The sequence below is a fragment of the Geotrypetes seraphini genome, chromosome 3 (assembly GCF_902459505.1).
Source record: "Geotrypetes seraphini chromosome 3, aGeoSer1.1, whole genome shotgun sequence".
In the NCBI taxonomy this organism is placed as follows: domain Eukaryota; kingdom Metazoa; phylum Chordata; class Amphibia; order Gymnophiona; family Dermophiidae; genus Geotrypetes; species Geotrypetes seraphini.
Genome location: NC_047086.1, coordinates 112,492,329 through 112,515,606, shown reverse-complemented (window position 1 = coordinate 112,515,606; position 23,278 = coordinate 112,492,329). Strand labels below are relative to the sequence as shown.

General features: G+C 41.5%; 1 protein-coding gene across 1 annotated transcript in view; it reads right to left on the bottom strand.

The window, feature by feature from the left end:
• The window catches only part of ADGRF1 (adhesion G protein-coupled receptor F1), a 125,499-nt gene that overhangs the window by 22,612 nt on the left and 79,609 nt on the right, over positions 1–23,278 (bottom strand). The window contains exons 9-12 of the mRNA XM_033938361.1: positions 21,954–22,117; positions 20,522–20,695; positions 15,516–16,889; positions 928–969 (exon numbers count right to left, since the gene is read on the bottom strand). Coding sequence (XP_033794252.1) covers positions 928–969; positions 15,516–16,889; positions 20,522–20,695; positions 21,954–22,117 — 1,754 coding nt within the window. The remainder of the gene's footprint in view (positions 1–927; positions 970–15,515; positions 16,890–20,521; positions 20,696–21,953; positions 22,118–23,278) is intronic.

Below are 23,278 nucleotides of genomic sequence, written 5' to 3'. Positions count from 1 at the left end.
ATTTGTTTTATTTTTATTCGTTAATTTGTAAAGTGGTGATTGTTATGTATCAGTTTTTTCAAATTTACATCTACTGTCTTTATATTTTGCAGTATTAGAGGACATGTATTACTATTTTTGTGGTGTTGCATTGTATGCAGAGTCTGGTTTCTTGGCAGTTCAGTTTAACTTTTGTCTACATATTTTTATTTTTAGTTTGTGATTATTCCATATTGGGTGAGGGTGTATCTGTCTGTGTGTATGAAAGGGACATGGCTTTCTGATAGCATCGACTGTACAGGATCAATTGACTGTTTAGATCTGGCTTGTTTAGTTTTACAATGTATGTGTTGGTGTTCTAGTGCTCACTGCAGTATTTAAGATGCTGCCTTTTCCTAGGTACACTCTTGTGCGATATGTGGATTGTTACTAAAAATCATATTTTTCATATAGATGGGGGGTATCAAAAAATGATGGGCCCCGGGTGTCACATATGCTAGGTACGCCAGAGGTCAGAGGTGAGCTCCAGTAGAGGGTAACAGCAAGACTGTTAAGGCACACAGGTACTGCAGGAAGCCCACCAGGTAAGAGGAAGGGTCACTAGAGAGAGGCCAATTAGAGCAGAGATTAGCTCTAGGTGGCCGAAGAAAGGAAGCATCTTGAATGACCTTATCAGGCAGAGGTCAGAGATAGCCAGGAAGTGATAATAGACAGAGAGTTCAGGTTTAACTGAGAGGGAATACAGACTAATGGAAATACGTTTATACTCTTTCTCAGGCTACATTTCCTGGCAGGAAATCACTAACAGTAAGGTCCTAAAACAATACTGAATTATATAAAGCATATTTTACAGCCCTGTTAAGACCAGGGTAAGGCTGCAGGAGGCATAACAGAGATCTTTGTTGAACTTCATAAATTAGCTACTACTATACAAATACAAGTACATACCTTATTATCCCATAGAGTTCCGCACAATAGAATTAAAAAACCCTAAAAAGAAAGGGAAACATTAAAATATTTATTTCAATATCAAAGAACAAGACTAATTTGTAGAATTTGGTAATCTCTCAAAAATGAGCCTATTTTCGGCCCATGAGGCCTGGCACTGAGAACCCTTCATCCTGTGCTTGGAGTCATAGAATTGGCAGACAAGGCAAGATAACTCCTGGGTCTAGCTCCGGATTTATCCCTCAGCCATATTAAGGGGCATGAAAATCTGGACTTAACTAATTTTAACACCGGGGTTTCCTGAATGCAAAAGCAGCAGTATTTAGGGGTTTTAAAATACAATTTTTTTTCATGTTCCATGCTGATTTTTCCATGCAGGGATCTCAAAGTCCCTCCTTGAGAGCCGCAATCCAGTCAGATTTTCAGGATTTCCCCAATGAATATGCATTGAAAGCAGTGCATGCACATAGATCTCATGCATATTCACTGGAGAAATCCTGAAAACCCGACTGGATTGCAGCCCTCATGGAGGGACTTTGAGACCCCTGCTTAGAGCATGGGACTTGCAAAAAAATTAATAATCTACATTATCCAATTAGCTTACATTAATCATAATCAGGGGCCAGCTCCATAGTTTTGAGGGTGCCAGTGATAAAGGGCACCAAAATCCCAGTCTAGCAACTCTCTCTTCCCTTTCCTCTATCTCTCTGCCTGCAGTTCAGTATCCAGAGAATAGAAGGGAGGAAAGAGAGAAGAGATGCCAAACTGGGATTGTGATGCCATTGTGATACGTCAGTGTGTGTATGTGTGTGGGAAGAATTGAGAGAAGCACATTCTGAATCACTGGTTGGGGGAAGAGAGTGGAAGGAGAGATCCTAGATTGCGAGTGTTGATGGAGAGGGCACCGATACAAAAGTTGGCTCAGGGTGCCACAGTCCCTTGAGCCAGTCCTGATTATAACTCACTAGTCTCCTAATTCAACTTATGAGGGGCCGTTGAAAAGTTCATAGCCCAATCAAGGACAGAATGACGTGGAGCCATGAAACTTACAAGTTATTCCACACTTTTCGTGATACTTTTTATTTCAATGCTATGAAATGAAATGAAAAGTGTCAAGAAAAGTGTGTAATAACTTGTAAGCTTCATGGCTCCACATCATTCTCTTCTAGGTTGGGCTGAGAGCTTTTCAGTGGCCCCTCATATTGTGATGTCATAATGCCTCATTCCACCTAAGAGCCAATCTCACTGGTGATGTCACAATGACTTGGTTTCCCTATACTTCTGCCCATTTACTACCGGTAGATGCATTTGCCTCATTGAAATGAAAAGTGTCAAGAAAAGTGTGTAATAACTTGTAAGCTTCATGGCTCCACATCATTCTCTTCTAGGTTGGGCTGAGAGCTTTTCAGTGGCCCCTCATATTGTGATGTCATAATGCCTCATTCCACCTAAGAGCCAATCTCACTGGTGATGTCACAATGACTTGGTTTCCCTATACTTCTGCCCATTTACTACCGGTAGATGCATTTGCCTCATTGAAATGAAAAGTGTCAAGAGAAGTGTGGAATAACTTGTAAATTTCATGGCTCCACAACATTCTCTTTTTGATTGCGCTGAGAACTTTTTAGCAGCTCCTCGTAGTGTGTCACAAATGGGATGCCAATTAGGTACCAACTTTAAGTGCTCAAACAGAAGTTTGGAACCCAAATGGGGATAAATGAATTAGTGCCTAGGTACTTTAACATGGAACTACAAAGGGTGAGGAATGCGCAAAGCATGGGCGAGTCACATTTAGGTACCAACTTATAGAATACTGTAAGTTGTGTGCTTAGATACCAACATTTAGGTGTCAGCATTCAATCTTCCTTTGCAATGGTATAAATGTTGGCCTGTTATGGCAATTACCCCCTCCCCTCCCCCCTTATCAAGCTGCACTAGAGGTTTTAGTGCAGGCCGGCGCAGTAAATGCTCTGATGCTCAAAGAATTCCTATGAGCATCGGATCACATATCTCGCTGGCCCACTCTAAAAACCTCTAGCACAGCTTGATAAAAGGGGGGTGGGGTGGGTGGGTAAATTCCATAGTAGGCTCTATTCTATAAGAAAATTTGGGTGCCCACGCACCTTTATACAATACTATCTTAGCACTCAGATTTGGGGTTCCTAATTTTTGGTGACCTTTATAAAAATTCCCCTCAGCTAAATAATGTTTCCATGCCCATTCCCTGCCCATGCCATGCCCCTTGATATAAAATAAATGATTAGCATGCACAAACTGCCACATTAACGCAAAATGTTTTAAAACTTTTTTTTTTACATGCTAAACACAATTTAGGGCTTAATAGCCTTTAGAATAATGCCACCTAATTTCTGTACACCTTTTTATATGAAATCTATTGTATTGACAACAAATGTTATTAAACATAAGAATTGCTGCTGCTGAGTCGTGCCCAGCAGTCTGCTCCCGCGGCAGCCCTTAGGTCAAAGACCAGTGCCCTAACTGAGACTAGCCTTACCCGCGTACATTCTGGTGCAGCAGGAACTTGTCTAACTTTGTCTTGAGTCCCTGGGGGGTGTTTTCCCCTATTACAGACTCTGGAAGAGCATTTCAGATTTCTACCACTCTCTGGGTGAAGAAGAACTTCCTTCCGTTTATACGAAATGTATCCCCTTTTAACTTTAGAGAGTGCCCTCTCGTTCTCTCTACCTTGGAGAGGGTGAACAACCTGTCTCTATCTACTAAGTCTATTCTCAATACAAATGCCAAAATCCACAGAGAGAACAAAAAGAAAATGAAAAAAGAAAAAGAGTGATCAAGAGGACCGGAAGGGGTATCAGACAACCCGGCACACAAGGATTGAGTGCTGGGAGCAATTCCTCATTTAACCCCATGGAACCTCCACCACCTAATTATGTATTTTCATAACTTGGTAAGTTTTACTTGACTCAATCCTTGTGTGCCGGGTTGTCTGATACCCCTTCCGGTCCTCTTGATCACTCTTTTTCATTTTCTTTTTGTTCTCTCTGTGGATTTTGGTATCTGGTTTTCACTGAAAATATCTAAGCAAATAGATTGTGGAGTTGGTATTCTCAATACAGCCATCCATGCATATCATCATAAATGATAGCAAACAGTTATCATTAAAGTCTATATTTTTTTCCTCCTCACTCCCTCTTATTTTCCATACCCTAACCCATACTCTAATCCAGTGAATCACAAACTGTGTGCCCGGCACAGTGAGATTCAAAGTGTGCCGCGAGATGCCGACGAGGAGGAGAGTCGCTGGCACCGGCTGACTGCCTACAGCAGTGTTTTTGCAAACTTTCCAGCCAGCAGCACACTAACCCCCTGTTTTACTAAGGTGCGCTATGCATTTTAGCGCGCGCTTAATATACACGCGCACATGTATGCTAACCGCTAATGCGTACATAGACTAACATGCACACATTAGCATTTAGCGCGTGTAAATATTTAGCACGCACTAAAACACTTAGCACACCTTTGTAAAAGGATCCCTAAAGCCAGTGCACCCGGAAGTGTGCGGAGGCCCATCTGGCTGCGACCCACTTCGGTGGAGGGATCTGGAAGGTGCAGGGAGAGAAGGAGAGATGCCAGCCAGGAGAAGAGTCATCCACGCTGGCTGACTTCCTACAGGATGTGCCTCTCGCCGCGAGAGGCACGTCCTGTTGGCAGCTTGCGTGGATGACTCTCCTCCTCGCCAGTGTGTTGTGACGCACCTGAAATCTCAGGTGGCACATAGTTTGCGATACACTGGCCTCCAGAAAATGCCTCTCGCAGGCACATCCTGTAAACAGTCATTGTCATGTCCACTATTATCCCCAAGACCCTTTCTTGGGAACTCTCACTCAGTAACAGCCCTCCCATTGTGTAGCTGTACCTCGGGTTTCTGTTTTCTACGTGTAAGACTTTGCATTTCTCTACATTGAACTTCATCTGCCATATCGTCGCACACTCCCCTAGTTTGTTTAGGTCCCTTTGTAAATCTTCGCAGTCCTCTTTAGTCCTAGCCCCATTGAATAGTTTGGTATCATCTGCAAATTTTATTACTTCCCTCTTCATCCCCGTTTCTAGATCATTTATAAATACATTGAATAGCAGCGGTCCAAGCACCGACCCCTGCGGAACACCACTCATGACCTTCCTCCAGTCTGAGTAGTGGCCCTTCACTCCTACCCTCTGCTTTCTGTCCGCCAACCAATTCCTGATCCATCTGTGTATGTCTCCTTCCACCCCATGATTCTTTAGTTTCTGAAGTAGGCGTTCTTTTCTCTCCCCTCTATAGCGATTAACTTATCCTATTGATCACTCTCTCCTCAACAATGAATTTTCTGTCCTATTAATTCTCTTTTTTCCTCCCCTCTTAAAGTCAATCAATTTGTTACCTTTGCTTAATCTTCTGTAAACTGCATAGAACTTCACGGTATTGCGGTATATAAGTTGTTATTATTATTACCTTGTCAAAGGCTTTTTGGAAGTCTAAGTATACAATGTCTATAGGGTCCCCATTTGTCCATCCGTTTGTTAATTCCTTCGAAGAAGTGCAATAAGTTCGTCAGGCACGATCTTCCCTTGCAGAAGCCATGTTGGCTTGTTTTCATAAGTTTATGCCTCTCTAGATGCTCCTCGATGCTATCTTTTATCAGCGCTTCCGCCATTTTCCCCGGAACCGAGGTCAGACTTACCGGTCTGTAGTTCCCCGGGTCACCTCTCGATCTCTTTTTAAAGATGGGCGTTCCATTGGCTATCTTCCAATCCTACGGGATCACGCCTGTTTTCAGGGATAGATTACAAACCTGCTGTAGTAGTTCTGCTATTTCCTCCTTTAGTTCTTTCAATACTCTAGGGTGGATTCCGTCCAGGCCCAGCGATTTGTCAGATTTTAATTTTTCTATCTGCCTGTGTACGTCTTCAAGGCTTACTTTCATGGCTGTTAATTTCTCTGCTTGGTCTCCTTTGAAGATTTGTTCAGGTTCCGGTATGTTGGATGTGTCTTCTTTTGTAAATACTGATGAAAAGAACATGTTTAGTCTTTCCGCCATTTCTTTCTCCTCCTTCACCACTCCCTTCCTATCTCTGTCATCCAGCGGTCCCACCTCCTCCCTAGCCGGCTGCTTCCCTTTAACATATCTGAAGAACGGTTTGAAATTTCGTGCTTCCCTGGCTAGCCTCTCTTCATATTCTCTTGTTGCTTTTCTAACCACGAGGTGACATTCTTTTTGATACTTCCTGTGTTCATTCCAGTTCTCCTCGGTTTTGCCCTTTTTCCATTTCTTGAATGAATTCTTCTTATCCCCTATCGCTTTCTTCACTTCTTTAGTTATCCACGCCGGGTCTTTTGTTAGGCTCTTTTTGCACCCTTGTCTGAATATACCCATTTTGCGCCTCGCTTACCGTGTCCTTGAATAAAGACCAGGCTTGCTCCACAGTCTACCATTACCCTCATTGCTTCATAGTTTCCTTTCTTGAAGTTAAAAGTTGTCGCTGTGGTTCTCTTTCCCTTTGGTATTCCTACTTCAACTTTGAACTTGATCATGTTATGATCGCTGTTTCCCAACGGTCCCACTACTTCCACATCCTTTGCAGGTCCTCTTAGCCCATTAAGGATTAGATCCAGAGTGGCATTTCCTCTCGTCAGTTCTCTGACAAGCTGATCCATGAAGCAGTCCTGTATAGCTTCCAGGAATCCGGTCTCCCTAGAATGCTTATTAACGACACCCATGACAACTGAATGGCACAGACTCTACCCATTCCTTATCCCCTAATTAGACTTGCCATATTATATATTTACTGTGATCGTTAATGTTGCTTATCTGACAGTGTAACATGGTAACTCCTTTTTGATCTGCATGTTAAACACCAGGAGGTGAAAAATTCTATATATGGCGCCTAAAAATATGGCGCTGAAAAAAAAGAGCTATTCAATAAACTATGCTTAAAGTTAGGCATGGTTTATAGAATCATGATTAGGTCCAGGAGCCACCCCTAACTTTAGGCCATTTGCGCCAATGAAAACATGGTTCAAATTTCTTCACCTAAATGTAGGCACAGTTGCCCTTATTCTATAACTACACGCATAAAGTCTCAAGCCTGTTAAAATCCCACCACTGTCTCCTGGTCAAAAAAAGAATTATATCTAAAATACCCCTTATGACTTTCACAGCTTATGCCTTTGGGGAACCAGCTTACCAGTGACCCCTAGTGCTTGTGGCTCCCACCAGTTTGAAGAATCTGTCCTTATTCACTTTCTCTATGCCCTTTAGGATTTTGAAGGTTTCTATCATGTCCCCTCTAAGTCTCCTCTTCTCCAGGGAGAACAGCCCCAGCATTTTTAACCTGTCGGCGTATGAAAAATTTTCCATACCTTTTATCAGTTTAGTCGCCCTCCTCTGCACTCCCTCGAGTACCGCCATGTCCTTCTTGAGGTACGGTGACCAGTATTGAACCCAGTACTCCAGGTGCGGTCGCACCATTGCGCGGTACAGCGGCATGATGACTTCCTTCGTCCGGGTTGTGATACCCTTTTTGATGATGCCCAGCATTCTGTTTGCTTTCTTTGAGGCTGTCGCACATTGCGCCGATGGTTTCAGTGATGTGTCGACCACACCCCCAGGTCCCTTTCCAGGTTACTCACCCCTAGCAGTGTTCCCCCCATTTTGTAGCTGAACATCGGGTTCTTTTTCCCTACATGCATGACCTTGCATTTCTCTACGTTAAAACTCATTTGCCACTTTTTTGCCCAGTCTTCCAGTATCGTTAGGTCCCTTTGCAGGTCTTCGCAGTCTTCCGTGTTTCTAACCCTGCTGCAGAGTTTGGTGTCATCAGCAAATTTGATAACCTCACATTTAGTCCCTATCTCCAGATCCTCGTTATCAATTCCCTACTGTCCAGCCCACCTCCTGTGTTCCCTGAACAATTTTTGCCTTGTGCTACTGGGGCCCCGACAAGCTCAGCTAGGGTTTACAAGGCATCAAGCTTTCTATTTCATGGCACCTTTTACCTAGAACTCCCTTTCTCCTGCCATTCATAGAATATCCCTCACTCAAAGAATTCAAAGTAGCTGTTAAGATTTGACTGTTTTCCCAAGCTTTCTCCTCTGAATAGAGAATCTGTTGCTCTGGTATGGCTGGTCTACATCTGCGGAGACATTGTGCTTTCTTCCCTATGAGATCCTTTCTGTGTGTGACTGTTATTTTTTCTTTCCTACTGGTTAATTTGGTGCTCCTGTCCTATCTGTTTTAGCCTATAAACCACTTAGGTTATAGCACAGTGGTCTCAAACTCAAACCCTTTGCAAGGCCACATTTTGGATTTGTAGGTACTTGGAGGGCCTCAGAAAAAATAGTTAATGTCTTATTAAAGAAGTATTAATGTTTTATTAAAGAAGTATTTAAGCAGCTGATTTGTAAAAACCTTATTATTCAATATTCAGATCATTTTAGTGGTTTTTTTTAGTTATTGGCTTCTAACTTTTTAGTTCTACTGTATGCAACTTTTTATTGTATTTTTTTTAACTATTGTAAACCACATAGAACTTTACGGCCTTGTGGTATATAAACTGTTTATTATTATTAAATCTTTCCTTTTGGCTAAGTCTTAATAATAATAATATTGTCATTTATAGCTAAAGAGACATATGGCAATGGGTCACGAGCGGAGTTCCGCAGGGGTCGGTGCTGGGACCCCTACTGTTCAACATATTTATCAATGATCTGGAGATAGGGACTAAATGTGAGGTTATCAAATTTGCTGATGACACCAAACTCTGCAGCAGGGTTAGAAACACGGAAGACTGCGAAGACCTGCAAAGGAACCTAACGAGACTGGAAGACTGGGCAAAAAAGTGGCAAATGAGTTTTAACGTAGAGAAATGCAAGGTCATGCATGTAGGGAAAAAGAACCCGATGTTCAGCTACAAAATGGGGGGAACACTGCTAGGGGTGAGTAACCTGGAAAGGGACCTGGGGGTGATGGTCGACACATCACTGAAACCATCGGCGCAATGTGCGACAGCCTCAAAGAAAGCAAACAGAATGCTGGGCATCATCAAAAAGGGTATCACAACCCGGACGAAGGAAGTCATCATGCCGCTGTACCGCGCAATGGTGCGACCGCACCTGGAGTACTGTGTTCAATACTGGTCACCGTACCTCAAGAAGGACATGGCGGTACTCGAGGGAGTGCAGAGGAGGGCGACTAAACTGATAAAAGGTATGAAAAATTTTTCATACGCCGACAGGTTAAAAATGCTGGGGCTGTTCTCCCTGGAGAAGAGGAGACTTACAGGGGACATGATAGAAACCTTCAAAATCCTTAAGGGCATAGAGAAAGTGAATAAGGATAGATTCTTCAAACTGTGGGGAGCCACAAGCACTAGGGGTCACTCGGAGAAATTGAAAGGGGACAGGTTTAGAACAAATGCTAGGAAGTTCTTTTTTACACAGAGGGTGGTGGACACATGGAACGCGCTTCCGGAAGATGTGATAGGCCGGAACTCTGTACAGGGGTTCAAGGAGGGTTTGGATAGGTTCCTGGAGGATAAAGGGATAGAGGGGTACAGATAAAACTGAGGTAGGTTATAGAAGTGGTCAGAAACCACTTCACAGGTCACGGACCTGATGGGCCGCCGCGGGAGCGGACCGCTGGGCAAGATGGACCTCGGTCTGACCCAGTGGAGGCAACTTCTTATGTTCTTATGTTCTTATGATCAAGAAACTGTTTTATTTTATTTTGTGATTACGATAAACATACTGAGGACCTCAAAATAGTACCTGGCGGGCCGCATGTGGTCCCCGGGCTGCGAGTTTGAGACCACTGGTTATAGTAGATGTGAAATAAATAAATAACCTTAAAGGAATGCCACTGATTCATCCATGGCCTCTATTTCTGCCCCCCTTTTTTGACTTGCACACAAAATTTAGCATGGATCCTAGGCTTAAATTTACGTACACAACTTGTAATTAATTTTAATTTGTATCAATAATTGCTGGCAAAAGCACCAATTATTGGCATTAATTAGCGTGTTATTCAATTAAATTCTGCATGCCCAAATTTCCATGCATAATTTTCAGCGCTTTTTATAGGATTAGAGGGCAAAGGCTGTTTAGTAATTAAGCCCCATCACTGTTTATATATGCCCCTAAATTCTGGTCTTCCTATGTTCATTTTAAAAGCTTTTTTCTTTTTGTTTTGCCACCTATAGTTTTTAGCCTGAACCTTTGCAATTACATATTTTTAACACTGCAGTTATTCCAAATCAATATTCTGTTCTATATTTATTTTTTCATTTTGCTGCACTCCCTGAGGGGAGTACTCATTATGAAGTAAATCTGGCATTTTATGACTTATTTGCCTACTTTAAAGTATAGAATAAAGTAATCTTTTTCTCCATAATTTTCTATTATTCTTCCACTTTTCAGTAAATGGGAAGCCTTTTTTTATATAGCACAGCAGGAAAATCATTAAAACAAGGTAAATGCTGTTCTTAAAACTCCAGGCAGACGGATGAATTTAGCTGGATTACTTTTATAGTAAAAAATATTACTGTCAATGATTTCTGGTTGACCATAGCTAAGATTTGAAAGCTATGTTTAATAAACACACAGGATAAGTTTGGATGACTGGAAGATTTTTAAACATTTGACCCCCAGGGAGTCACAATTTCTTTTTGTCCACCATTTGGTTAACAAAAGGGTGAGGTCTCTGGTGTCATGAAGTGAAATCAGAACAATGCGTCTCGTATTTGAATGGGATCCACTGGGATATGCTGAACCTAGTACATGAGGGAAGTTCGGCGCCCCTTAAACAATTAATTTCACATGATATTTACAAAACATTTGGCACTGTGAGAGGGAAGTGCTCTGATTAACTACTTATATGACTAGGGGAAACCAAGTAATCTGATTGGCAATAGGCCTTCCTAAGTCTGCCTTTACTGCTTTCATAGCCTGGCTCCTCATATATCACCTCCTCAAAAATATTAGCAAACTGGATAGGGAGAAAATCAAGATGTGATATAAATTAGTTGTCTGCAGAATAGAAACACAAACATAAGAACATATGAAATGCCATACTGGGACAGACTGAAGGTTCATCAAGCCCAGTGGCCAACCTAGGTACCAAGTACCTAGATAGATCCCAAGTAGGGATTTCCTACCAGGGGTAGGAATTTCTAATTCTATTAGAAAAGGAAAAATGGCCAACTTACCTTCCTCCCCCCCCCCCCTCTTCCCCAGCCTTGGTAGAGGTTTCTACCGTGGCCCAGAGCGCTAAATGCTCCAACGCTGCTCCAATGTCCAATGTCAGAGCATGTAGCACGCCTGGATGTGGTACAAACCTCTACCGCAGCTTAGTAAAAGAGGGCCTTAGAAAATTATATGCAATAGGTTTTAAAGTAGAAATTTTCAGCCAATGATAGGTGTACCTCTGGGGTTACTTAAAAATGTGAGGGGGTATGTCATCATACTACCATCACACAGGAGAGGGGTCTCCAAACTGCTGAAGGCAATGACCCACCCCTGACCCACAAAGCAGTAACCTCAGACTGGGGTCTGAGCTTCCCAACAGTTGCTGTGCTCTAACCTAGAGAGGAAAATGGAGATGTGAAGTACTGTATACATAGGAGAGAGAGACCCAAAAGGCCATCACTAGCAAAAGAGGAACAGGAAGATCCTGAAGAAACTATCACTAACACATGAGGAGTAGGAGAGGCAGCTAACGGAACACCCGGCGCCGCCCCATTCTGACCCCAGCCTTCCCTGTTCTGCCCCCAGCCCTACTTCCACACGAACCTCCGGTCTCCTTCCCCGCGCTCGGGGCCGCACCTGGAGGGCCTCTGCACATGCGTGGATGTCAACACAATGTCATATGCATGTATGTCAAGTGGGATGAATTTCCCCGCGCGGGGCATCACAGCCCATGTGGTGATTGTATTAATTGTGACGTCATGTTGACATCCATAGAGTTTGTCCATCCTGCAGAGAATAAAGCATATCGTCTGAAGTTTGTAACTACATGTGAATCTGATCATGTTGTTTACTGCATTATTTGCCCTTGCAATCTCATCTATGTGGGTCAGACTTCACGTCCCTTGCATTTACATCTTAATGAACACAGGAGTGCTCTTAAGAGGGAAGTTGCTACTGCTCCCCTGGTACAACACTGCAGCACATGTTGTGTCACCTGTGCCCCTTTATTTGGGGTAGTAGTTGCTCTATTGATGGTCTTCTGCTAACACACAAAAAATACTGGAGGTGGCCAAAGACAAGAGAGGAGGAAAAATAGTGAATCTATGGAGGCTGGGAGCTGGAGAGAGCACATGGGGAAAGGTAGAACATAGAGATTAATGCAGGGACAAAGATTCATTCCTATTCTCTCCCTGTAACAAAAGAGGAAGGGGGGGGGGGTGATTGATAGCGGTGTGGGGGGGCCTGACGGCAGGAGGGAGTGGGCATCCCTCCTGCTGTATTTAAAAGTTTGGTGCGGGGGGGAGAGAGTCTGGTGGCAGGAGGGAGTGGGCATCCCTCCTGCCATTTGTGGGTCGCTGCACGTCATGGGTGGAGTGCATGCCAGTGGTGGGGGATTTTTAATTATTTTTTTTATGGGACAGATATTTTGCGCATGTAATACACACAAAATATCTGTGCCATGAAAAAAAAAAAACCAACAACCCGACAGAAGCCCTGACAGCAGTGACAGGAGGCTGCTTCCCTTGTCACGACAGTTACATGGGTTTACATGCAAATCATTTGCATGCAAACCTAATAGTGAATCAATCGCTCTTGGAAAATCGGCCAACAGCAATTGAATCTCTATTGTTAGTGAATCTAGCTCTTTGAATATTGACCGATGATGGTATGTATAAGTTTACTTAAATCACCTGTTGTCATCTAACCTCAGACATTCAGTGTCACTAAAGCGGCAATGCTGTTGAATATAGATTCCTTTACACATCCAGGGAGGGTGGAATATTTATTTGGAAGAGTAAAATTAATTTTTATTATATTCTTATATTATATTTTATTATTATATTATTATATTATATTATTATTTTATTATATTATATTTTATTATATTCACCGTGGGCCTCATCTGGGGCAGCCTCCTTGGAGCGGCTGGGGCACGGGCAGTGTGTCTGGGAGGGAATGCATGGATGGGAGAACATCGCAGGGGAGGAGACATAGGCATCCTGGGACTGTCTGCCAAGTCTCTTCCTTGAAGAAGCCCTTTCTGGAAACGTCAATCGCTCCTCCTAAACTTACTTGCTCCACTTCATCACTGACGCTGAAACCGTGGATTGAAGAAAAGTTTTATTTTATTTTTCTTTCCAGCTTATGATTTATCTTTAATCTTATCTATTGTTTTGCCTTTTGTCTTTGTTTTGTTCTATTTCTATCATTTAAATTTCTCCAGAATTCTACTGTTCAACGGCTCCCCCTTCTGCTTCTATTCCTTTCTCTCCTCTCTTCTACCTTCCAAAGTATTTAGATCAATACTGTTTTGTTAAAATGTTTATTTTATTTTTATTTTTCCTCTAACTCTACTTTTCACTTCTCTATTACCCTCCAGGTACTTTAGTTAGATTGTGAGCCTTCGGGACAGTAAGGGAATTTTTCAAGTACCTTTCTTATTTCTAATCTTAATGTATATTTTCTGTAAACCGCTTAGAACCTAACGGATGTAGCGGTATATAAGAAATAAATTACATTACATTACATATAATATTATAGTTTATAATTAAGATAAGAAGGGGTTAAAAAAATTGTTCAGTGTAATAATGTGATGATAACAATGTATTTTCATACAGTTTTTTTCTGATTCTTTAATTTGCATGCCTATCACTTCCATCATATGCAAATCTCTCTCATGCATATTCATTAGGGCTAGCCTGAAAACCCGATTGGCCTGGTGTTCCTCCAGGACAGGGTTGGGAATCACATTATAAAGTTTGAAATGTCAATAAAGATTTACAAAAAAAAAAAAAAGAATATTGCCTCTGACCATCCCCTGAAAAAGTGGGCAGATCAGGGGCAATATAGGGGGTAGCGTTAGAGAGGAGCCCCAGGCTATGTGGATGCTGGTGCCCACATGGCTAAACAGGCAAATTTAGGACAGCTGAAAAGCTGCCCTAATTCAACCAGATTAACTATGCGGGTGCTGGCACTGAACATTGGCTGGCACCCGCATAACATTTTTTGTTTTAGCGCTGTGATCCCCCTCCCTGTCTGCTCTACAAAGCCCCCCTCCTTTCTTCCCATCCTCCCCCCAACACCCCACCTACGCCATGTATAAGCCCCCAATCCCCAGCTTCCAAATTCCCCAGCAGTTTAGGTAGACCCCCCTAGTGATGAAGTGGTACTTTGGAGGCAGGAGCACAACCCCCTTATTTCTGCCCCAAGGAAATGGCTGCTGCAACCGCCTCGACACTATGGTCTCCTTTTACGAAGCCTCGTTAGCAGCTTTATCACGCGCACATTTTTAGTGTGCACTAACCCCCGCACTAGCCTGCTCAAGAGGCTAGTGGCTAGCGCAGCCGGCAAATTAGTGCGTGCTATTATGCGCGTTAAACCGCTAATGCAGCTTTGTAAAAGGAGCCCTATATGTATAGCACTGGAGCAGAGTGAAGGCATAACTTAACTTGATGTGACTTTGTGAAATTTTTGGGTTGGTTGCCTATTCTTCTTTTCTCTCGTTGGTTTTTACAAAACTGCGGTAGAAACCTCTACTGAAGTTTGTAAAAGAAGCCCTTTATTTAGTTACCATTCTTTTTTGACTTTTATCATTTTTACTGTACATCACTTTGATTTATATTGTAAAAGTATAATTTTAACAAATACAATAAACCCTAACTCTGTATAGCTATGCAGATAAACGTAAAGCTGCAAGAAGGCTGTCCAAATTTTAATTGCATAGCTATCTGTACAGTGCCTGAATATTGCCAGTGGCAAACGCTACTGTCCATGGATATCCAGCAACACTCTGTGTCCAAAGAGAAACATGGGGGGTGGTGGAAGGGGGAAGAAGGGAAGTTATCAATGCAAGTTACCATTAAGACATATTATTGTACTGTTAACCCCAGTTAGTAGTAATTGAGCATGAACAATATATGAACTTGATGTGATGTTATGCAGTAGATGGTATACTATTATTTTTAATGGAGTACTGCCTGGTTCTTTTATTATGTGTGTAATATTATTTTGTGTATGTTTATTGGAATCCACCTAGGTTATAGGCAGATAAGTTCAATCAATAAATAAGTCTCACTGTGTTAAAATAGGGACAGAAAAGTACCTGCAATTAGTATATGTAAACCGCTTTGATTGTACCCACAATTGACTCGTTACCCCCTTTACCTTTACCTCACAATGCTAACTATGCCTATAAATATATGTACTAGATTTAAATATAAAATTAACCAAATACATAAATAAATTTAAATTCTACAGGCAGCATCTAAGAAATATGCTAACCACGACACTTGAAGACTTGACTTTCTAAAGTACTATGAAAAGAACAACAAAGTTATTAATATAGTTTCTGGTCCGATGTAAAAAATATGCAATGTGTTCTTACCTGGAAGGAATTAAGTATAGCAAACACAATGTGGAATGGTACAGCTTTGTAAACAACTGTTAATATTCCAAAGATCCAGGTAAGTCCCAGAAGTGGTGTTAGAATTAGAATACTTCTTCCAATCTGGACTATGGTATTTTTATCTTGAGTTGTTCTTTCTCCAATTGTTGGTCTTCGCAGCTTGGATGTGACCACCATTACAATGATAACATTGAATAAAACTGAAAGAAATGCAGGGATAATGAAAGCAAGAAGTGATTTGCTATTATTCCAGTTGAGCCAGCATGCATCCTTTCTTCTGTAGCCAGTGTGTGGCTGAGTGCTTGCAATTGTGATGACGGATATGACCAGAGGACATAAATAACCCAGACAGAATGTTATGGACAACATTCTCGACTTGCTGTTTTCATGGAAGACAAGAACTGTCCTATAAAGGATCAAGAGGCCCAATGCGAGCATCCAAAAAAACAAGCAGAGGTAGAAAAAGTGAATGAAAAATGTAGATGCTATGCAGGCATTCTCAATAATATTGTTATTCGACCTCTCCTGTCTTAATTGGGTTACTACTGAAGCAATGATGAACCAGACGTTAGCAAATAGCAGAGATATGGCTATATTCACCATGGAAACATGGCGCATGAAAGCTGTTTTATGTTTTGTCACATGTCGCCAGACTACAGCCTCAATAATAAGGCACAAAATTAAACTGGCCATGGAGATGCCTATGCCTATGTAGGTAATGTAAGTCAAAACTTTATCGGAGGGTGTTGTTGGAGACATCAAGATTGAGAATGACGTCAGATGAGTGCATCTACATACAACAGCCTTATGTGTTTCATTTTCAAGATGACAGTCTGTATCTGTCCACTGCGGACCATCAAAGTCCCAAAAGACACACTGAGGTTCTTTTAGGCTACCATTAATTTTCTCAAAAGTTAGAAAAATGTCTTTTATTTGGGAACTAGTCTTAACAATTGTTGACATTACTAGCCCATTCACCAAAGTATGTCCATCTGAGTTAGCTGGCAACAGTTGTCCAAGGGTAAAATAAGCAATGTTAACTATAGGGGTGTTTGTAGGCAGCTTCATGATTTGTTCTTTGGGGAGTAACACACTCCCAGTGATATTAAATCCTGTTTCATTAAATTTGACATTATAGTCTATTCCACGATTGCTTGCAGACACTTTCACACCTTGCCAGTTGATGAAGTCATTAGTTATGCTGAAAGGGAGATGATCTGGAGATAGATGCCGACTAAAATTCTCCACTGAACGTAACAAGTGTGAGCCGGCATCTCTTTTATCCTTAAGTAGCAATGTCCAGTTTGCCAGTGTTTGAAAGTCAAGAATGTGACCTACTGTCTGTATAAAATCCTATAAAACACATAGATTACACATTAGACGTCTATATGTGCATTGATATTTTAGTCTTTCAGTATGTTTACTTCAGACAAGTACATCGGATCTCTAAGGGAGAGAAAGGGCAGTAGATAGCATGGATGAGCAGACTAGATAGGCTATATCAGGGATCTCAAAGTCCCTCCTTGAGGGCCGCAATCCAGTCGGGTTTTCAGGATTTCCCCAATGAATATACATTAAATGCAGTGCATGCACATAGATCTCATGCATATTCATTGGGGAAATCCTGAAAACCCAACTGGATTGCAGCCATCAAGGAGGGACTTTGAGATCCCTGGGCTATATGGTCTTTTAATAATTGAATGAACATCAGAGCATTTAACTTGCTGGACCCTGATAAAACACTCTATCACTGCTTGATAAAAGGAGCCCTTAGAATGAAAGTCCACATATGTTATAAAAAATATGAACTTGAAGAAAAAAGTCCACCACACCCATAGACAATAAATCTTGCAAAGTGGTGTCCAAAGAGTCAAAAAAGGTCACCAGTCAATATAAATCTGACAGTCTTTATTTACAAGGATATCAATAGATGGTGACTCAACATGGCTGTGTTTTGGCTGTAAAGCTTAATACAGGAATCAAAGATATACATGACACACAGTCATAAATAAAAATATATAAATAAATAAAGTAATGCCTTAGGTCTGGTGAGACAGGAAGTTATATTGCATAAATTTGCTGTTTTAGTCTTTATATTCCAATTCTTTTGAGTGAATTTTAGATTTTCATTTTTTGATTTAAGGTAAAATATAAACATTTTTATGAATTGCTTTTAAGCTGTCAGACTCTGGAACTCCTTGTCTCTAACTTTAAAAACTATCTAGTTATGCTCAATTATTTCATAAGCAAGTTTTGTCAACTTTGTAATGATTGTAATTTTAGAGTGTAAGATTTGAGACAATGTATTTTTATTGTTAAGTCTTGGGAATTTCCAGTTTTAACTTTTGTGAGCTGCCTGGATCTGGTTCTGGCAGACTATAAATACACGATGTAATGTAATTTAGGGCTCCTTTCACTAAGCTGCGGTAGCGTTTTTAGTGCACGCAGAATATTAGCATGCACTGGCCCCGCGCTACGCAGCTAGAACTAACGCCAGCTCAATGGTGGCATTAGCGTGCTAAGCGCGTGCTAAAACTGCTAGCGCAGCTTAGTAAAAGGAGCCCTTAATAAAAATAGCCATACTGGGCTAGATCGATGGTCCATCTAACCCAGTATTCTGCTTCAAACAATGGTCAATCCAGGTCACAAGTACCTGGCAGAATCCCAAAGAGCAAAAAGATTCCATACTACTGATTCCAGGCACAAGCAGTGGTTTTCAATAGCAGATTATGGACTTTTCCTCCGGGAACTTGTCTAAACCCGGATACATTAACTGCTATCACTACAGCCTCTGAAAAACTATTTCCTCCTATTTGTTTTGCTGTGTAACTTTGTTGAGTGTTCCCTAGTTTTTGTACTTTTTTTAAAGAGTATAAAATTGATTCACGTTTGCCCATAGACCTCTATCATATCCCCCTTAGCCATCTCTTTTCCAGGCTGAGAAGTTTTACATAAACTTTGGAGTAAATATTCAACCAGCAGTAGTTAGCATTTTTTTTTGTCCACTGCTAGGGTTATCCTCGAATATTCAATGCTGGACCATTTCCAGGCACTAGCATTGAGTGTCCAGGTTTGTGCAATTGACTATTCTTTATCTGGTTAAGTACGATCACTTAACTACCTAAATAAAACCAGTTAAAGACAAGACTGTATTTTATGTGGTCCAGTTTGCCTATTTTACTTAAGTGGTTAAGTGGCTATCAGCACTTAATTGCATGAGTACCGTATTTTTCGCTCCATAAGACGCACCCTAGATTTAGAGGAGGAAAACAAGAAGAAAACATTCTGAACCAAATACTCCCTGCCAGGCTCTCTATCCAACCCCACATTCCTTGCCAGGCTCTGTACCCTGTACCCCCTCTGGTGGTCTAGTGGTGGTCTAGTGTTCATCTAATGGCTGGCCCGGACCTTCTCGCCAATGTCAGAATTGACGTCAGGGGTAAGGCTTATGGGCCGGCGGCGTTCAATCGCAGCACCCGCCTGGCCTTTCCCTTCTTCTACTTCCGGCGGCAGTGAGCAACCAGCAGCGGCGGTGGCGGGCGAGGGGCAAGCAGTGGTCCTGCAAGGTAATGGGGGTGATTTTGAGTATTCGCTCCATAGGAAGCACCCTTTTCTCCACTCACTTTTTTGGGACAAAAAGTGTGTCTTATGGAGCAAAAAATACGGTACGTGCTAATTCTGCCTCTGGACTGCCCATAAAATAACCTGCCACAGCATTAGCAGTTAGTGCTGCTATTAAGAAACATTAACTGATTATGTGCTGATGAATATCAGGGGATAGCCCCACACAAGACATACGAGAGTGGTTTGAAAAGTTTGATAAAAAAGCAGTTAAACAACTTAGGGGTCCTCTTACTAAGGCGCACTCAGCGAATGGCCACCAAGATGGTCTCAGGACTCAAGGATCTCCCGTATGAGGAACGACTGTTGCAACGAAGTTGCAGCTGTACTCACTCGAGGAATGCAGAGAGAGAGGCCTGTGACATATTTGAGACGTTCAAATATGTCACAGGCCGTATCGAGGTGGAAGAGGATCTCTTTTTCCTTAAAGGACAACAAGAGGGCATCTGTTGAAAATCAGGGGTGGGAAATTTCATGGCGACACCAGAAAATATTTCTTCACCGAAAGGGTGGTTGATCGCTGGAATAATCTTCCACAACAGGTAATTGAGGCCGGCAGTGTGCCAGATTTTAAGAAAAGATGGGATTGGCATGTGGGATCTCTTCATGGAGGTAGTTAGGGGGTGGGCCATTAGTGTGGGCAGACTAGATGGGCCGTGGCCCTTTTCTGCCATCATGTTCTATGTTTCTATGTAAATATTAGCACGTGCTAAACGCTAACGCATCCATAAAATAAAATGGACGTGTTAGCGTTTGGCGCACGCTAATATTTAGCATGCGCCAAATCGGCTAGCGCACCTTCGTAAAAAAAGGGGGTTAATCCAGCGAGTTTTCCGTTTTTTTGTAAGCTATTTTTCTGCAATACAAAAAAAATTGAACCTCGCTGGATTAAGTACATTGCCCTCAAAGGAGATTATGTTGTTTAACTTGCTTTTATACCAAACCTTTCAAACCACCCTCATATAAACCAATTGGGAGCTTCTCCTGTCCAATTAAATTGCTTTAAATATTGACCTCTATGTCTACAGGCCTCAGTTTTTACTTCCCTGAAATTTAATGGATGTTACTATAGACATCCATAAGAAACCAAAGACTTGACAACCCTTACAGTCTTGCAAATTTTAGAATATCTTCCTTAAATGTGTCTTTTTCTCAGAATTTTTCCTGATTTTCCTCTATTTTATTTGTTTCTTTTAAACATATCTTAATCCTAAAGGAACCTAATAATAATAAAAATTAGACAGATGCTACATAACCAAGACCTTCTGCATAATTTCCATAGTTGTTTTTGCTCTAGGCATTATAATACTCAACCAAAATGGTACACACTTTAAAAGTGGTTAAAGGCGCTGGAGTGACTATACCTGCATTGTTGAGGCAGTGATATTCTCTAGGGAGAGCGATGAAATCTTTCTCAGGATCATCAAAATGGTTCTAAGGTTTGCAGCTGTTCGAACAATGTGTCCCTGAGTCACCAATTCTGAAAGGTTCTTTATCACTAGAGGGAGGTTCTGCTTAATGACATCTGTAGTGAGATTCTATAATTAAGAAAAGTTTTCAAATATCCTATGAGTTAAATCAATCTTTACAATATTCACTTTAAGTATGGATTATTCTTTTTTTTTTTTTCAAATAATTTTTATTAGCGAATGCAACACCGAGTGTACAGAAATCCAACAGTACTATTTAACAACCCTGGTGGTACAGATATAGGTAAATACAAACAAAGGAACTAAATAGGGTGGTTCTCAACATCCAGCCATTAGGTTTCAGAATGTCCACAATAAATGTGCATGAGCCGTGGCCTAGTGGTAGAGCTGCTGTCTCAGCAACCTGAGGTTGTGGGATCCACTCCCAGCACTGCTCCTTGTGGCCCTTAATCCTCCATTTATCTGTATACAGTATATGTAAACTGCTTTGAATGTAATCGCAAAAAAGGCAGTATACAAGTCTTAATCCTTGGTATGTAAATTTATCTCATGGATATTCTGAAAACCTGACTGGCTGGATGTGCTCTGAGGACTAGGTTAACAAACAACAAGGACAGAATGCACAAATTTCTGACACCACGGTAAAAAAAATAACATGGTGGGAACAAATTATTTTTGTTTACTGGCGATGCTCAGCACAATAGCATGCAAATTACATGAGGAACATTGCTAGTAAAAGGGGGAGGAACTGTGCCAAGCTCTTGCTCAGAAGAGCAATCTCTAGGAGAGAACAGCTCATCCCTGCAGTTGCCATTCTCTCCCTCTGCCCAGCTGATGGTGGCTCCAGTCGCCATCAGCTGGCAGAGGGGAGAGCAGCAGCTGCAGCTGATTGGGGCTTCTCCTGATGGCTCCTGCTTCAGAGCTGCCATGGAAGCAGGCGCCTCTACTTCTGAAACCTTTTATGTGAAATTCATAGCAATACCCTTTAAGGTGTCCCACTGCTCTATTGGTATGTCTATGGGGGCAGTCCATTACAATGATGGCCCCTCCCACTCCAAATGGTCTGGATATGGACATTTTGAACTTGGACAGTTTTGTGATCGAAAATGGCAAATAAAGGTGGTCATCCTAAAGGTTGGACTTCTTGGTGGCCCAGACATCTAAGTAGGTAATTTTAAAAAAAAAAAAATTGGAGGTCTTGCAGTGTTGTTGGTTTCTCTATCTCCAACTTTGGATATCTTGCACAGTAGGACTTAGCTGTCCTATTGAAAATGACCCCCCACGTATTAAAGGGTATATTTTGTTCTAAAACAAAAAAGCACAATGATTTAAACAATTACCTCCAAAATGCTTCAGAGTAAATTACCTGCTGGAATTGTTTGAGATGAGCAGATACACATTTCTCCTTGTCTTTTTCCAGCTTCCCATTTTTACATATAAGGGTCACAAAGCCTTCAAATCCCTCACTGCACGATGCATTGATAATGGCATTTTCATCTACAAATTCATGTGAATGGCCTCTGCATCCAACTGTAGAAAAACCAGCCAAGAGAGTTAAACTGAGCAAACTTAGGGAATCATAAGAACATAAGAATTGCCGCTGCTGGGTCAGACCAGTGATCCATCCTGCCCGGCAGTCCGCTCATGTGGCGCCCCCAGGTCAAAGACCAGTGCTCTAAATGAGTCCAGCCTCACCTGCGTACATCCTAGTTTAGCAGGAACTTGTCCAGCTTAGTCTTGAAACCCTGGAGAATGTTTTCCCCTACAACAGACTCTGATGAAGATTGGTAAGTACCCTAATTCATTAGGGAGTTTTGATTTCTCTTTTAGACAACCTATTTGGAAAGCTCATCTTTTAGCATAACTCTATATAATTGTACTTCAGTTTGGTGTTCCCAATATGCGCATGGCCTGACACTGAGAGTTAGATTCTGTAAAGGATGTCTAAAATGTAGGTGTTGAAATTTATGTAAGGACCCATTAGGCGTCCTTTACAGAATCACCTTTTAGGCATCACATTGACGTCTACACAAATGTCTATAATGTTATTGCGTCTCGTTATTATGATGTCATTAGAATGGCGATTTTATGTTGTTTTTCATTAAAATTGTATGCAGTGAAATGCTGAATGTCAAACAAGAACACTATAGGAAAAAGTTCAAATTGAACAAAATTATACAACTGATAGTGAATTAGAAGTGCTCAGAGATATGGAGGTGATAACAGGGCAGACCCAACACTACCACCTCACCACCCAATCATCGCAAAATTCAAAGCACCAGTTATAAATAGATGTCAAATATATAATATAACTCCAGGTGCAAAAAGCTACCAAACTTTATAAGAAAATAACAAAATCAACGGTCTGAAACAGCAAACTTAGCTTGAGCTTGCAGGAACCTGCCTAGAACCATTCCTGGTCAAGCGGTATATAAAAATAAATTTATTATTATTATTATTATTGAACTACAGCCATTGTAAGTAATGTATCTCCTTTTCTTAACCTTTTGGAAATTAGGTTTAGTATGCAATATATATATTTTTTTCATGTGCTTTTCTTGAGTAATGCATTATTAAACATATTTTGAGCTTAATATCAACCTGGAGTCTTCTTTAGCCCTTATCAGCCGGGTGGGGTTTCGGCGGGGCAAGAGGGCTTGGGCTCCCTCCTGCCCGATCCGATCAGGGGGG